Source organism: Zalophus californianus, chromosome 6 (assembly GCF_009762305.2).
Source record: "Zalophus californianus isolate mZalCal1 chromosome 6, mZalCal1.pri.v2, whole genome shotgun sequence".
NCBI classification, from domain to species: domain Eukaryota; kingdom Metazoa; phylum Chordata; class Mammalia; order Carnivora; family Otariidae; genus Zalophus; species Zalophus californianus.
The window spans coordinates 137,700,408-137,717,470 of record NC_045600.1 but is presented as its reverse complement, the minus strand read 5'-3'; the positions used below and the strand labels follow the sequence as shown (position 1 = coordinate 137,717,470).

General features: G+C 40.7%; 1 protein-coding gene across 1 annotated transcript in view; it reads right to left on the bottom strand.

Moving 5' to 3' along the window:
• The window catches only part of AGBL1 (ATP/GTP binding protein like 1), a 724,399-nt gene that overhangs the window by 445,803 nt on the left and 261,533 nt on the right, over nucleotides 1-17,063 (bottom strand). Inside the window, exon 18 of the mRNA XM_035728075.1 lies at nucleotides 8,552-8,732. Coding sequence (XP_035583968.1) covers nucleotides 8,552-8,732 — 181 coding nt within the window. The remainder of the gene's footprint in view (nucleotides 1-8,551; nucleotides 8,733-17,063) is intronic.

Genomic DNA, 17,063 nt, shown 5'->3' with positions numbered 1-17,063 from the left:
TCCCAGAGACCACACAGCATGGAGAACTTTCTCCTGATACCCTCTTCAGCTTGTGGTCATCTAAGCCCTCAGAGAAGGGGACACAGTGCCTTGCTGAGGAAGACGGAGACACAGACCTACTGGGAGGGTGCCCATGTGATAACTAGTGTCCTTTACTGGTCCCCCCTGCTTTTCCCTGCCCCTCTTTCTCTCCTGGACAGAGGATTCCTGCTCTACTACCTTTGCTTTGCATGAAACACTAAAGAACTCACCCACAGGCACACTGAAAATCAATGCTTTGGAAGCCAAATATGGACAGTGAGTCCATAAAGGAATGAATCACTTCCCCCTAAGGGTATAAACCCTCCCAGCTTGGGAGGATCCAGAGGCCCCATATTAAACCCTAGTCTTTTGAAGACTGCCTAAGACAATCAACCAGGCTCCCCAGCGTGTCCTCAGTTGTTTGTTCAAGACAGTGAATGATGACTAAGACAAAGAGAAGAAAAGTAGAAGACCAAGTAATTATGGTGCCCACAAGTTCAATAGGAACCACCCCTCAAATGGGTAGGATACAAATTCGCCCTTGTAATCCAACCTATAATAAAACATTATGGGTGGTGCACCAATACTTAAGTACTAATATTTAACTAAATATATATCCAACAGTTCATTTCTCACAGAAGTGGCTCAAAGCTTTCTAGAGCCCTTGCTCTGGTCTAGAATGATGTAGAGGTCCACAACTTAAAACACTTTAGCAAGGTCAGGTCCACCCCAGGTTAGATTGAACAAACATCTATGAGGCACTTACCACCTCCCAGACTCTATGCTAAAAACATTCAAGAGGCGAGTCGCCAAGATGACTGCCTAGAAGCTTGGACACAAGTGGAGCTCACAGCCAAGGGGGAAGAACATGAGCTTTGCAACCAGGCCAACCTGACTTTAATCCCAGACTCTGAAACATCAGATATGTGGGTGACCTTATGTATGTCATCCAATCTTTTGCCTCAGTGTTCTTTTCACCTGCAAAATGGGAGTAAATTTTTTCATAAGTTTAAAAATTAAAAAAATTAAAATTAAAACCATATCTTTATCTTACCAGATTGACCAAAAAGATAAACAGATTGATACAATGCAGTATTTACAAGGGTATGGGGACCAGGCACTTTTCACTCATTGGTGGTAGAAATCTGTATCTACACATTTTCTAAATAATCTGGCAATAATATGTCTCAGATATAAAATACGCATAACATCAACTCAACAGACTTCTTTGAGAATTTATCTTAAGGAAACAGAGAAATTCACCAAGAGAATAAGAATATTCCCCTACCTACTGTTTATAATGGAGAATTGTTTAAATTAATTATGTCAATACCATGACATAGCTGTTTTAAAAACTAATAATACTATTTGTATTCTTTGCCATAGGAAGATGTTGTTCATTTATGAACCATACTACAAAATATATGATTTTACTTAAGAGAGATAGAAATATATTTAAATAAATAGCTGACATTCCTGGAGTTGTCAGCTTACAATCAAATGGCTAATGAATCTTCTCCAACTTGACAATAGTGTTTATGTCTGGGCAGCCTAATTCCTGAAGGGCCTCCATGTTACCAAAGCCTAGAAGCGCTATGTAGTTACCATAGATTATAATGCGAACGATGTCCCTTGGAGTCATGCAATGCAGTAGCCCTGAATTTGGGTGTTTTTTAATTTCTTCCCTCAGCTTCTTCTCTACACTGGAATTTTCTACAGTAATGATGCACTTTTTTTTTTTTTTTTTTTTGCCATTGGAAACCATAAACAAAACCATTTTATTTTTTGAAAAGAAGTCACATGTATACAGTAATCAGCCCAAGGCTAGGGCATGTCCAGAGCTCAGCTAATGGATGCTTGGTGCTTGCTTCTCACCAACCACCTCTGAGCTGTCTGCTCTGTCGCACTGCAGCTAAAACTGCAAATTACAATGCTCAGGCTCCCTCCTGGTATGTTCTGCCAACAGGAGGTACTTGAGGGAGAGAAGAAGGCAGGGGGAGAAAGCAAAGGATGCCCTTCCTGCTCTCCAGTGCCAGTTAATGAGACGACAGCCGCAGTAGGCAACTGGGTCAAGGCCTGCCCCCTAGGCTGCGGGACACCAGCGTCACTGCCCCCTCACAAGTGACAGCAGATACATCCCCTTGGCATTCAGACATAGGTCGCTCCACACTCTTCCACCCTCCCACTGTGTCCCCTGGGCCAGGTCAGACCCCCCCCTTCTCAGCATTCCAAATACCCATCTCTACGTAAAGCTCCCCCACCCTAGCCCCTGGGTTCTGCTCCCTCCACCGCTTCCCCCTCCTTCCCTCACCCTTATAGGGTGCCTATCTATATTTTTAGATAAAGTCTGTGAGTTCTCTTATTGTAGTAAAATAGGTGGGACCTGCCTCTGCAATTATTAATCTCTTGGCTTCTTTGGCATCCCTTTTTGAACTTCCAGACGTCTGCCACCTGTGTGAACCAAATCTCATCTTTAGAAACATCTAACATCTTGGCTGTTTTGTGGATCACTTTTATAATTAGAAAACAATATTGCTATTTTTTTTTGATGTGCCAGTTTTTCTGAGCATAACTCTAAAGACTTATCTACTGTATTTCTTCTTCACTGTTCCCTGAGGAATTTCTTCTCTAAGTAGGACGCCACTTGTCCCCTTCCCCAGTCTTGGGCAGAGATTCTTTCTTTAAGTCTCAATAGCACAGCTGAAACAAGACGGAAAGGCTGATTAAGACTTTACTAAAGCATAAATGATGTAACGGAAGGTAACTACTCACAGAAAATTGGGAACTGATTATTGGTATAGCTGTTCTCATTCTCAAGTAGCCACTTGAGGGATTGATCGCTTCTTCTGGCTTCTTCCAAATGGTACGTGCCTTCTTTCCTCTATGACCTCTGGTTAGACCAGAGTTTCTCCAATTTCAAGCTCAGGGGAATTACCTTTTCTCCTTAAAGGCCCATTTGTCAGGCAGCTTTTCTTGTTCCAGGACCTGCTTCTTTTCAGGATGCTTGACAATAGGAATAACCAATCCAGTCAATGACTATACTGCTTCCTCTGACAGGGAACGTTCACGGACAGTAGCACCATGTATCATAGTACAAATAGCAAGGATGCCTTGATCTGCCATGATCTAAAGACCCAGCACACAAACCCTCCATGTTACTTGTATGTATGATCATGTGCAGGTGGGGAGGTAACCCAAGTAACATCCGATGTGGAATTTCTCACCAGTCTGTTATCTGGGGGCTCAGAGAGTATCTTCCATTCTTACTTATGCAAATTGAAAAAAAAAATTACATACTTCCTATGGCCCATTTTTTTCAAATGGAACTGCTCTGTGAGATCCAAAAGTCTGAGAAGCAACCACGGCTCTATGTAATTATATTGAAGAGATTTGAAATATATTAAAAAGTTAGAGTTGAGGTCATATCAGAGGGGAGCCCTAAGCATATCAAAACAGGAGAGAATGGAAATGGCCCTGCCCAAGCTGAAGTCAGCCAAAGAGGGATAATCATCAGCCCTTTGGGACCCTGAAGAGTTCAGCTGAATTAAAATAGCCTACGGAGTGGGCGGGGTAATAGAAGCCCTGTGACAAAAAAAAAAAATATTCAAAATTAGCTGGGTGTTGCCTACAGCCAAAAGCAGGCAATAAGAAGAAAGGATGTATTCTCCGATAGAGAAGGCTGGCAGGACAAGGCAGTATAGAGGCCAAAGCCAAGCTGGAAATTCAGATCCCATGAAGGAAGACTGAGGATGAACCGATTCATTCATCCTGGGCCCAAATTACAGAAATCTGCAAGGCTGTGTCTTCGTTTGTCCCAGGCATGCTGGATATGGAGGTCCAAGCCAACAAGACTAATTTCAGAGACCACCTGATGGTTGCAGTGAGGAAGGCTGAGGCTCTACTTTCATCTCCATCCAGGAGTGGGAAGGGCTGGTAGTAGATCAAAATGCGCATGGGCTTTGGAGCTAGAGAGTGGGTTCAAAACCCAGCTGTCACAAGCCGGCCATATAACCTTGGGCACAGTTGTGTTTATGTGCATGTATTTCAATTATCTAGACAATTTCTCATGCCATTTCTGCCTTGAACTAACTTTCTTAATCTGGGATAATTCATTTTTACCTCTCTGGTTTCAGTTTCCTTAACATTTGAAGGACCAGGGGCGCCTGGGTGGCTCAGTTGGTTAAGCGACTGCCTTTGGCTCAGGTCATGATCCTGGAGTCCCGGGATCGAGTCCCGTGTCGGGCTCCCTGCTCAGCAGGGAGTCTGCTTCTCCCTCTGACCCTCTTCCCTCCTGTGCTCTCTATCTCTCATTCTCTCTCTCAAATAAAATAAAATTAAAAAAAAAAAAAAACATTTGAAGGACCAGGACGAAATAATATACATGAACCCTCCTAGCTAGAACATATTGTTTTATCCTAATGCCCTTAAAAATTCCTTACAGAAAAGTGGTATAGCATAGACAGAAGTTCTGGTCCTGCCTCTGTAACACCAGCTTCTTAAACTGGACCCAAGATTTCACCCTTATGTCCTCAAGATTTTATATCTAGATATTAGATAGAAGACCTGCATTTTGGGGCCATAGTTACATAAGAAAATCTATGTAAAAACAAACAAAAAGGAACAAACAAGCGAACAAACAAACAAACAAGAAGTTTCTTGGCCCATGAAAGGTACTGATTGACTTTTTTTTTTTTAAAGTCTGTGAGTTCTCTTATTGTAGTAAAATAAAGTCTTTACAACCCACAGTGGAGTAAAGGAATATTGGCACTAACTTTAAATGGTCCCAGATAGTTTAAATTGTCAAGATTTTTTATCTGATTTTTATAGTTTCATTTGTTTCCCCTAGAGCATTCAGCTATTACTTCTTAATACCTTGGTGTGTTTACTCATAGTATGCCCTGCTCTTTATTGTTGCTTGTTTCTGTTTCACAATGGCCTTGGAAGAAGAAAATCAAGTTTGTAGAGTTGTATATATACTAAGAATCAATATAGTCCAATTCTCCTGTGAATAAAATGTTGGACTGTGTGTTGACTTCATAAAAATTATTTTATCACTACATTCTACCCAACAACAAAAGTCCAAAAATTGGAAACCATGCTAGATCTCTCCAACCCCTCACTTACACGCCATGCCAACCTTTTGTACCAATCACCTGCCCTCTCCCCACTTCACACTCTGAATAAGCCTCCATTGTCACTTCCACCCTGACCCAATTTGTTGACCCCCTGGTTTTTATCCCAGGTAGCAACGAATGATAAGAGTCAATGATCCTCCTGGAATCTTTAGAACTCAGCCCAATTCTATATAAACAACCAGGCCAGCAAGATGGCAGATTGTTTCTTTTGGAAACCATCTTTACAGTTTGTTTTCCTGTTACAGAAACATGTTGCTAAGAGATCTTTGGCTTGGCAAGACCCACTAAATTTTTGCAAGAAAATCCTGGCTTTGTCTCTCTGACCACTGTTATCAAAACCTCTCAGCCATCCTCAGAGGCTCCATTACCATCACCGCAAAAGGAAACTATTCTACTTTTACACATTCTTGCAAACTCCACGGGGGCCCATGAGTATTTATGAAAGAAGAGTACAGTCTAGTAAGTTAAGCATCACACTTAGGTTTGGGCTCTCCAATCTTTATGCAAAGATTGCTTCTTTGCTATTCAGACCACACACAGGGCAGTTCAGTTACCTTATCCAAAGAAAATCAGTGAAGATCAGAACATCAGAAACAGTATCACATGAGCAGTGTTTAGGCAAACTACATTAAACTCAGAGCGGACTTCACATGGGGAAGTTGAGGCATGTAAAAGGGGTATTCAATTTTATCTATGGGGTACCCCAAGGTAAGACTGCATAAAATGTTTGAAGTTCACAAGGCAAAGATCAAAGCACAGAAAAACACAAATCCACCTAGTTATGCACAACGGAATGGTCATGCTCTGAAATGGAATGCCAATCACGGAAAAAGTTCAAGTAGAAGTTAGATGAACCATATGTCTGGTGGGTTCTAAGAAGGGTTCATGAGCTGAGACTTTTGAGGGCTTTTACTGTGAGATGCTGTGCATCCATTGTAGTCTCAAGTCTTTTGAAAATGGTGTGCTGTGGCCTATGGATTTCCTATCAGTATAATAACACAATGGTTTCCAAGTCCCTTTCAGCCAAAATTGTTTCAGTGGGCCAAGTGATCTATGATGTGCCTTGAGCTCCATGATGAAAGATGCAATATAAAAAAAAGGGTAATTTTAGTCATAATAAATAATGGTAATGATGATGAATGGTAGTGTCACTGAGAAGAAGCTGGCCTGCCATTAGGGAGTCTAAAACAACCAGCTATGAGCTGAAAATGACTGTGTCCAGGCCAGGAGGATGCTCCGTGACTGAGACCACATTAACCTTTCAACCAAAGACCTGGACCAAGCCCCTGATTTGGAGGTGTGAGCAGTTGTAATGGAAGAAACTACAATACTTATCCCTGAGCTTGAATATTTGCCTTGGGCTTAGGAGACATTCTCCCAGACAGTTCAATAGGGAGCATGTTCCCTTACTCTTCCAACAGAAGAGGAAACTGAGTAGGTCAGGGTAAGAGCCAGATTGCACACTAGAGTTACGACTCTAAACCCAATATGCTTTCCATCCTCTACCAGTCCCCCGACAATTCAATGGAAAGAGAAACTTCAGGAAAGAGCCAACTTGGATGAGAACATGCTGAAATGGGACCATGTTCCTCAAGATGGCTTGCATAGCTGTTTCCCATCCATTTAGGCTGATAGAGCTTGCTAGTGAAATCCTGGGTGCCTCAAGCAGGGAGGAGTCACTCATTAATGTCCTAGACCTGTTCCTCCAGAGCCAGTGTAACATATGGCGGGAGACCGCTGAGTTCTGCTGGACCAGGAGGGAACACTGCTCTAGAGCCTTGTCCAGCTTGAGAGCTAAGAAGGCTAATTGTTTCCAGAGGCCTAATTAATGCTCCTAAATGAGGGACTCGGCCTCCTACTCCTCACATGCGCTTGAAGACCAACCAGTCACCACAGGCAAAGACAAAGGACCCTACTCTCTGCCCATCAAAAACCTCCACCAAAAACGAGGGAGTCTGGGAGTTACAAAACCAGGAAACTTGTTAGGAACACACGAATCCTTTACTTCTTTGCCTTTTTTATTTTTTTTGGTATATACTGAAATTTTATTTTTAAAGTCTATAGCTTTGACTTGCTTGCATTTTGGCATAGTTTAACATATTTTATCATTTGGAATGTACTCTGATCCTCTTTTTATATTTTATCATGATTTTTTAACTGATCAGTATTCTTTTTTGTGCTTATCCTCTGAAGCTAGTCTATTCTCAGCTGCTTAAAATGTATTTCATTTTTTTCCTTAAGGAAAATAATTACTATTTTATCTTTCTTAAAATGGTCTCTTATTTAGTTGAAGCCATTTTAAATTTTATCTCTTTGAAATTTTTGTTTTCTTTTTTATATTTTTTAAATAACTCTCATTTTATCTCATTTCACCTTTTGATATTGCCCTATTTTCTCTGTTTTCTAAACTTGTGCTTTGCTTCTCTAATACTGACACTTTAAACTGTAAGTTCTTTTCCACGTATAGCCTCTGAAATTAATTTTCTTTCGATTTTTTTAATTTATCTTATGTTCTGTTTTTCCCATAGGACACCAGTGTCCATTCCCATAGTGAGAAGAATCCTCGATGACCATAGGAAGAGGCCTTAGTCTCTTTCCACAGGGTTTGAGAATTTGTGAACATTAATCCTGCTGCCCCCATCCACCAGGCATTGCACCTCAGGGACCCGCTCTGATTTCTGCGCTTCAGCTCGCAGAGTCTAAAAACGCCAACTTCTTCCAAAAGACCTCATCAGACCCTGGACTTCCTTGTTCCCGCCATGTGTTCTGAAGGTGGCAGGAACGCAGTGAGGAGAAGCATCGCCCCTTCCGTCTCTCCTTCAACCAACCATGACCCTCCAGCCATTCCACAGCCCCTTTCAACCCTGTCTCCCAGCCCGTTTGGATACGGTGACACCCTTCTTGGGGCTGTATCCAGAACCCAGTAAAATACAACTCAGAATAAAGATCCCCCTGCAGTAAATTATCAGTAAGGAAATAAAAGCACTGGTCTTAACTGTGGAGAAATCAGAATTTGAGTTCTGACTTTGCCACTAACCCACCATGTGCCCTGGGCAAATCCCTTGATTACCATGGACACTAATTTTCTCCTTTAAAAAAAAAGACTTACACCAGATTATTTCTAAGGACCCCTCTGGAGTTAACTCCCTATGAGTCTATGCCCTTCTATAAAACAACAACAACAACAACAACAACAACAACAACAACAACAAAAAACCTGATACAACCTCAGTGTGTATGGAAAGTGTGTTGTTATTTGTACCCACTAACAGAAGTCCAAGAGAATTTATTCCCGCCAGAGTACCAAGGCCTCTCCAACCACACCCTCTGAGCGACACAATGCATTACCATGGTGACATAAGTGAGGACCCAGTTGATCTGGCTGTCTGACATACTTGCCATTGATGACACCATCTGGATTGAGCATGGGGATGATCTTGAAAATGAAGTTTTCCCTCAGGAGTCTAGCCACGGGGTCACTGCTGACCAGGAACTCCAGGGCCCCCTTCATCACCCAGCTGGCGTTGCTCTCTCCCGGGTGCACTCGGGCAGTGATCACCTGGTATGGACGCTGCCCTGCCAAGACAGAAACATGAGAAAATTAAACCTAAATACACTTTCCATTTCCAGCAAGATAATCTCCCAGGGGCCAGAATTACACCTGACTGGCATAAAGTCCAGAATATGTTGATTGTTTCCCATACACATCTGATCCACACTGATCCATTTTTCTATTTGCTTCTATAGTTTGCAAGACTCAAGAAAGTATAAAGTGAAAGCTCAAGGCTGTTATCAAAAGCTAAGTACTTAGTGGCATGAAAAGAAGCCAAGAAGCCAATTTTATCAAGACCACCAACGGAACAATTAACTCTCCAGAATCCAATAGCATGATGCTGTATGTCACAGATCTGAAATTGAATCTTATCTTCATACTTAGCAGTTGTAAGATCTTAGGTGAATAATTTCATTTCTGCAAGGCTAACATCTCATCTGTAAAATGGGGACAATGATGCTGATCTTCTGTGCGTATTATAAAAACAGAAAATAAGGCACTTGGCATATTACTTGCCATTCACTACATGTTAGTTTCTCCCATCTCAATGATGGTGTCTGTGGGTAGGATGGCCCCCTCTCATTCCCCAGTAGAAATGGGATTCAAGGGCAGAACTTGTGCTGGGAACTTTATGTCTGTAAGACACTGAACTCCAACACTGAGAAAGACTTGTCAAGAGTGAAGCACCTGGAATCTCAGTCGTGCAAAAAGAATCAGGAAAACACTCTCTGCCCAATCACAGGGAGCATATTGATCTGAAGAGACCTTATGGAGAATGCATTGATGAGAGAAAGATGGGCTTGTCTTCCTTCCTTGTTGAGAGAAAACATCTGGACCATTATAATGTTGAGATGTACTCTAAGACCACATCCTGCTTCAGGTGAAAAGTGTGTTTTGATTGATTAATGGTGTCTGCCCCCCACCCCCAATACGTTTGGGGAAGGAGGGCAGAAGATGTGGCCTCATACCAGAAGTTGACCACATCTGCTCTAACCCCTTGTCCAATTGTGTGTGTGTGTTTTCTGACTCTCTTTTCCTTCTGTATCCTCACCCAACTCCTTAAAGCTCCTAAACCCACCTGAATGACAAGAACTAAGCATTCGCCAAGTATAAATACCCCAGCCACCAAGCAGCCTCAAAGTTAAACTAGTCATTTCTTTCCATCTCATTCAAATCACTGCCAGCTAAATACAGTTTTTCTTCCCTTAAACAGTAGCCTTTTTGAGGGAACAAACCATGTCTCGAATTCTGTGCAAAGAAATACAAAATTGAGGGGCACCTGGGTGTCTCAGTCAGTTAAGCGGTTAAGGGTCCTGGGATCAAGCCCCGAGTCAGGCTCCCTGCTCAGCGGGGAGCCTGCTTCTCCCTCTCCCACTGCTATTCCCCCTGCTTGAACTCTGTGTCAAATAAATAAATAAAATCTCTAAAGAAAAAAAAATACAAAATTGAATAACTTTCAGGAACAGAGCTAAATAACAGGTAATTGTGAATTATATTACTATTATCATCCATTTAGACCAAAAAAAAAAAAAAAAACCTAAAAAACCACCATCTGTTGACAATCACTGAGATCTCAGTTGGAGGAGCAGAGATCGGTACCTTTTTACTGACTATGGTGAGAGCAAATCACGTCAGCCCTTTATAGATCATTTATATATTGGAGATAATATTTGGTTGTTTTTCTCTAAGCAGGTGTCTTGAGCATATTCCAGGAACTGCAGGAGCCGTGGAATATGAAAGTTGAATAAATTATAGTCCTTTTTCCGTAAGAGGCCGTAGCCTTTGCCAGTAGTGACAAATGCAAGCAAATACTGGCAAGTGAGCTAATGGAAGTGTATATAAAGTACCAAAGACAGATCTGACTGAGAGAGGGAAGGATGTTTCCAGAGCTGTGATGCTTTTTGGACTGAGTCTTGCAGAATGAGTCTCATCCTACGGGGCAGAAGGTGAGAAAGCGTCTTCTAAGCAAAGAATAAGACACATGCAAAGAACAAAAAGGAGCAAAAATTGGAACATTGAAGAATAAAGGAAACCACAAGTGGCTGAAACGAAGGACTGAGGATGGTAACACATGTATTTAGAAAAGTAGGCTGGTGTCAAACTAGTAAGGTCTTCCTGGTATATTTTGTTTAGGGATTTGGACTTTATTCTACATATCAGAAGTTCTCAGCCATGGAGTCAGTGTCTCACAGGTATGCTATGGTCATTGATGGTGCCTATTGAAGAATCATTGGTTACCAATAAAAGTGTAAATGTTTGCTTATGATATTGTATATGTGATATATATATCTATACATACACTATGCACACACACGGCACAAACTGCTGGTTTTCTGTCCAGTAGCCTTTCTTCTTTTGTTTCGGACAATGAGACCCAATTCTGGGGGTGAAAGGATGTATCCAGATTCAAACAGCCAGATGCATGGATCCTCTTGTAGGGAAGAGTGGCCATGTGATCAAGTTGTGGCCAATGAGATGTAAATGGTAGCAGGAGGTAAGTCTTTCTAGCGAACTAATTGAAGAGGACAGTTTCACCTGGCAAATCTGTCGTAGTCTTTGTCTCTTTTCCTTGCCCTTCTTCTTCCTCTTGCATTGAACACAGATACAATACTCTCAGGTGAGGAAGTCAACTTGAGAACCAGAGTCACATGCTAAAGATGGTGACCATAAAGATGGGAAGAACTTGGGTTCTTGATAAATTCCTTAAGCAGCTACCCTACACCTTCATGAGCTTCTTCAGTGCTTCTGGATATTTGAGACCAATAAACCACTCTCTGGCCAGGCAAATGTAATCACAGTTCTGTTACAACTGCTTAAATTCTAGTCTAACTTATATAAGATCAGATTTGAAATCATCCTGATAATATTACTTTGTTTTTGGGAGGGTTACTTTGGTTTTGGGTTTTTGTTTTTGTTTTTTTTTTTTTAAAGATATTACATATTTATTTGAGAGAGAGAGAGAGAGAGAAAGCACAAGCTGGGGAAGGGACAGAGGGAGAAGCAGACTCCCCGCGGAGCAGGGAGCCCGATGTAGGGCTTGATCCTGGGACCCTGAGATCATGACCTGAACCAAATTCAGATGTTCAACTGACTGAGTCACCCATGTGCCCCTAAATATGTTACTTTGAATGGAATGCCATTTCGTGCACTTTCTGGATTTGGGAGGAGAGAGTGAAAGAGAGTCTTCATGAGACTATTTGATACACATGTCCCAAAAAGGAACAGCCGAGAGCCACTGTTTTCAGTAGAGAGTCCAGAGGCACCTGGGTGGCTCAGTTGGTTAAGCATCCAACTCTTGGTTTCAGTTCAGGTCATTATCTCAGGGTCATGAGATCGAGCCCAGAGCTGGTCTTGGCATGGAGTCTACTTGAGATTCTCTCCATCTCCCTCAGCCCCTCCCCCAAATCATGGGTGCACTCTCTCTTTCTATCTGTAAGAAATAGAGAGTCCATGATGGTTTTTCAGCAGGAGAAAGACATGCCAAAGGCTATGCTTCATAAAATCATTTTGACATTATTGTAGATCATGCATTTGCTAAATCAGACAGTATGGTCTGTTGAGTAAAGAACAACTTTCTGGAGCCATATTTCCAGAGTTCACATTCCAGCCCCACCATTTTCTATAGAATGAGTTATGGAAGTTTCTGATGAAATCAAGTATTGGATTGGGCATCCTGCAGGTAAGACTAATGATTTGCTAACTGGAGCTTACTAAATAAACATATGGAAGAGGAAAAGAGATATACAGTTAGCTAGCTGAGCAGAGCTGAACCTAACTGAAGGCCAACTTGCCCCTCCATCATTTCCTTACAATTACATCTCACTCTTTCCAAAGCAAGTCGTATTGGCACTCCAATAAAAAGCTTGTTGAGAAAGAGGCTTGATGAATTTGTACTCAATCAGCAGACTATTTTCAGTTCTATAATTCCATACCACTCTCTTCGTGGTCTTTGAACTAAGTTCATTTACAGCATATGGAACAACAATAGTAAGTACTCCCAGCCCAGCAAGAAGAAATAAAAAATAGCTTAAGCTCTTGTAAATTTCCAATACCAACTGAACACCCTCATTGTCTGGGCCAGTTGGTTCCCACCGCCTGTTACCCAGTACAGTTCGGTGCATTAGTCATTAAGCAAATGCAGCCCTTGCGAAGACTTGTCCACAGTGTTCCTTCCCTTCTGAGAATCAGGTTGATAACCTGCTATATTGTAAAATACCACAAGACCTAACAGGCTGTTCTGAGCATCCTGACGAAGCAAACGGGGAAAACTGTGGGTTCTCATGAAGACATAAGCAGCATGTTAGCCATTTCTAGTTGATTTTTCTCTTTCCTCTGTGATTTAAGACAATTTTACAGTTGTATTGGTGAGTTAAACTTATAAGACCATTCAGCTGCAGCAGCAAATGGTGCTCCAGAGAACCCATAATAGACAACAGCTGTAAATACTATGCGACACATATACTATGTGTTTTTTTTTTTTCTTGTTATTGACAATTTCAGTTTTAAAAACTCATTTCTGCTTAGGGTAGGGCAAAGGGTATCAGGTATCTGCATTTTTTTTCCTCTGTAATTTATAAAATCTATTCTGGAGGTCACCAAAATCTGTGGGGGAGTCATGGTTTGGCAATATGCTAATTCGTAAAGCTAGGTATTGAATTTATGTCAGTGGTAACAACATCTGTAAAAAGAGGTTAGAAACAAGTAGGGGATTATATGAGGCTCATGGCCAATGAAAACCTGAGTAAGAACTGAAGACATATGTGATGACACACATGTGTACCCAGCTATATAAACATCCATCCAGTTTTTCCTTTTTTCTTTCAACAATATATATTAAACTCCTACTGGCACTCTGGAAGGTTCTGGAGGTTCCAAGGGTAATAGTGGTTTTTGCCCTCAGGGAACTAATAATAGTGTGGTGGGAAAGACAGGCACACAGATAATTATGATCCAGTGTGATCAGGGACATTTGTCAAGACATTTTCAAAGCATAGTGGAATGCTCATTACAACATTATTTATAGTGATGTGATGAACTGGAAGTGACTTAAATGTGCACCCACAGAAGGCTAAGGAAAAGATTCGTAAACAAAATGCTATGCAAGCGTTAAAATGGCACCTAGATCTTTCTGTTGACACTAGAAGATATCTGTGACACTATGATGAGTGACAAAACACAGGCAAGAGACCTGCATCAGAGTGGATCCCTTCTGTATGTAGTCGTCACATTCACTTAAAGGTATCTATCTATACATAGGACACCTCTGTGGGTAGAGGTCATCTCGGTAATTTTTATGTCTGCTATATCCCTATCTAGAATGTTCTCGTCTTCAGAAAATAATAATCATATGTCAATTTTCCCAAAGGCAAACATTTTCAAATAGTATACCACAGAGGAGAAAGAGGAAAGAAATGGATTTTCGCAGAAGAGATAACATTGGATCTCAATCTGGTTTGTCCAGATTGAGTGAGAGTTTGCCAGATGAAGAAAAGAAAGGAAGGAGGTGATAGAAAAAGGCTAAGTAGGTGCATTTGCCAAATAACAAGGTCATAGAGCACAAAATGCCTGAAGAAGAGCAAAGTGATTTGATGTGGCTGGAGCACTAAACTACATGGAAGGTAAAATGGGAGTGAATACAAAGTAGTTTGCACCTGTCTCTGCAGACCTTTGGAACCAATGCTAAAGGAGACTGAAAACCACCTTGCAAGTTGTAAAAGCCCCATGAAAAATCCTTATGGAGGGGTGTGATCAGACAGCAGTTCTCACTGGAGCTGAAGACTCAGATACTGGGCTTAAGAGGTGGGAGAAATGGCCAAAAGAGCGGAATGATTTCCAAAGTCAAGGAAGACTACCTGGGCCTTCACTCTGGAAGAGAGTGCATAAAAACAACTTGATTGGGGTGCCTGGGTGGCTGGGTCGGTTACGTGTCTGACTTCAGCTCCGGTCATGACCTCAGGGTCCTGGGATCAAGGCCCGAGTCAGGTCTGCTTCTTTCTCTCTCCCTCTCACTCTGCCCCTCCCCCTGCTCGTGCTCACTTGTACTCTCTCTCTCAAATAAATAAATAAAATCTTTTAAAAAATTTGATTTAAGGCCAAAGGGGTACGGAAGGAGTCAAGGAAACAAATACGGGAAAAACTGTCAATGAAAGAAGATTCTGAAGAAAGAGAAAATCTGAAAATAGGTGTGGTGAAAAATTTGTATACATTACAGAATATACTAATGTTTCCCACCAAAGGTGGCATACTATGTACATTTTCTGCACCATGGGCTCCATCTCTTTTTTTTAATTAGCTTTATTTATAGTATAATGTACAGTCAATAAATTTCACCAATTTTACAATTCAGTGAATTTTGGCAAATGTATGCAGTGCTGTAAAACCACTATGATCACAATATAGAGGATTATTACCCTCACAAGAATCCTCCTCATTCTGATTTGCAGGCATCCCTATGTCCCTATCTCCCATCCCTAGCCTACGGTAACCAGTGATCTGCTTTTCATCTCAATAGCGTTGTCTTCTCTGGAATTTCATAAGAATTGATTCATACAGCATATGACCTTCCTGTCTGGCTTCTTTCACTCAGCATAATGCTTTTGAGAGTCATCCACGTTGTATGTATCAATAATCTGTTCCTTTTGGCCACGGACTCATATTCCAGTGTGCCACAAAGCAATGGATATGCCACCATTGGTTTATCAGCTCAATTCAATCAATCAAACATTGCTTTAATATTTGAGTTCTTTCCAGTTTAAGGCTATTATGAATAAAGCTGTTATACTTTGTGTACATGTTTTTCTTTGAAGTGAATGCCTACCTATAGAATTTGTGCATATTACAATAAGGTTAATATTATAGTAGGTTATTACAAGGGGCTGCCAAACTGTTTCCCAATGAGTATACCATTCTGCATGCCCACAAGTAACGTCTGAGAGTTCCAATTGATCCACATGTTGATCAACGCTTAACATTGTCAGGCTTTTTAATTTTAGCCATTCTAATGGGGAGGTAGTATCTAATTGTTATCTCAATTTGCATTTCCCTGATGACTAATGATGTTGGGAACTTTGTGTTGTTTTTTGGCCACTTCTATACCTTCTTAGGTGAAGTGCCTGTTCAAATCTTTTGCCCATTTTAAAATCAGGTTGTTTGTCTTATTATTGAGTGTGAAGGGTTCTTGATACCTTCTAAATGCAATCCTCTGGCAGATATATGTTCAGTCAATTCTTCTCCAAGTCTTTGGCTTACCTTCTTATTTTCTAGACTATGTATGTTGAAACACAAAAGTTTATTTGATAAAACCAAATGTATGCCCTTTTTTCTTTTGTAATTTGGATATTTTGTGTTTCACTAAGAAATCTCTGCCTAACTCAATGTGACAATAATTTTCTTCTGCAAGAGTTAGTCTAAATTTAACATTCAGATCAATTAACATAAGGTGTTTCAAGTTAATTTTGGATTATGCTCTGGCATAAAGGTTGAGATTCATATTTTTCCTCCCATAATATCCTTTAGCATTTTCTACGTACTCAATCTTATCTTCTGCAAAAACAACAGTTTCATTTTTCCTCTCCAAACCTTATGGCACTTTTTTTCAACTGGGTGGTGTTATCAACCTGACATTCCTGAAATATAATCAATTTGATTATATTATCCTTTAATGTAATTCTGGATTCAGTTATTTCTTTAGAATTTTTTCATCTACGTCCCATGAGAGAGATGGACTTGTAAGGACTTTTTTTCTTATGATGTCCTTGTCAGGCTTAGTTATCAAGGTTATGATGAGTTGGAAAGCATAACCTCTTTTTCTTTTCTATGTAAGATTTTTTGAAGATTGGAAATATTTCTTCCTTAAATTTATGGTAAAATTTCCTAGGGAAGTCACCTAAGCCTAGAACTCTCTTTCTCAGAACATTTTAGTAACAACCCAATTTGTATAACAAATCCAATTTTATTTTTAAAGATTTATTTATTTATTTTAGAGACAGAGAGCTCATGCATGAGTTGGGAGGAGAGGGAGAGAGAAAGGGAGGTGAGGAGGGAGAGAAGCAGACTCCCTGCTCAGCCTGGAGCCCGACACAGGGCTTGATCTCATGACCCTGAACTCATGACTTGAGCCGAAATCAAGAGTTGGATGCTCAACTGACTAAGCCACCCGGAATCTCCAAATTATTTTAAAACATATTCAAATTGTGTAATAAAAATCCAACTGTTTAGATTTTCTATTCCTTCTTATGCCCATTTGGTAATTATACTTTTCTGTTATTTTGCATTGAAAACTGTATTTTCAAATTTGTTGGCAAAAAGTTGCTTTTAAATCCCTCTTATTATATATAAGAATCTCTAGTGATGGT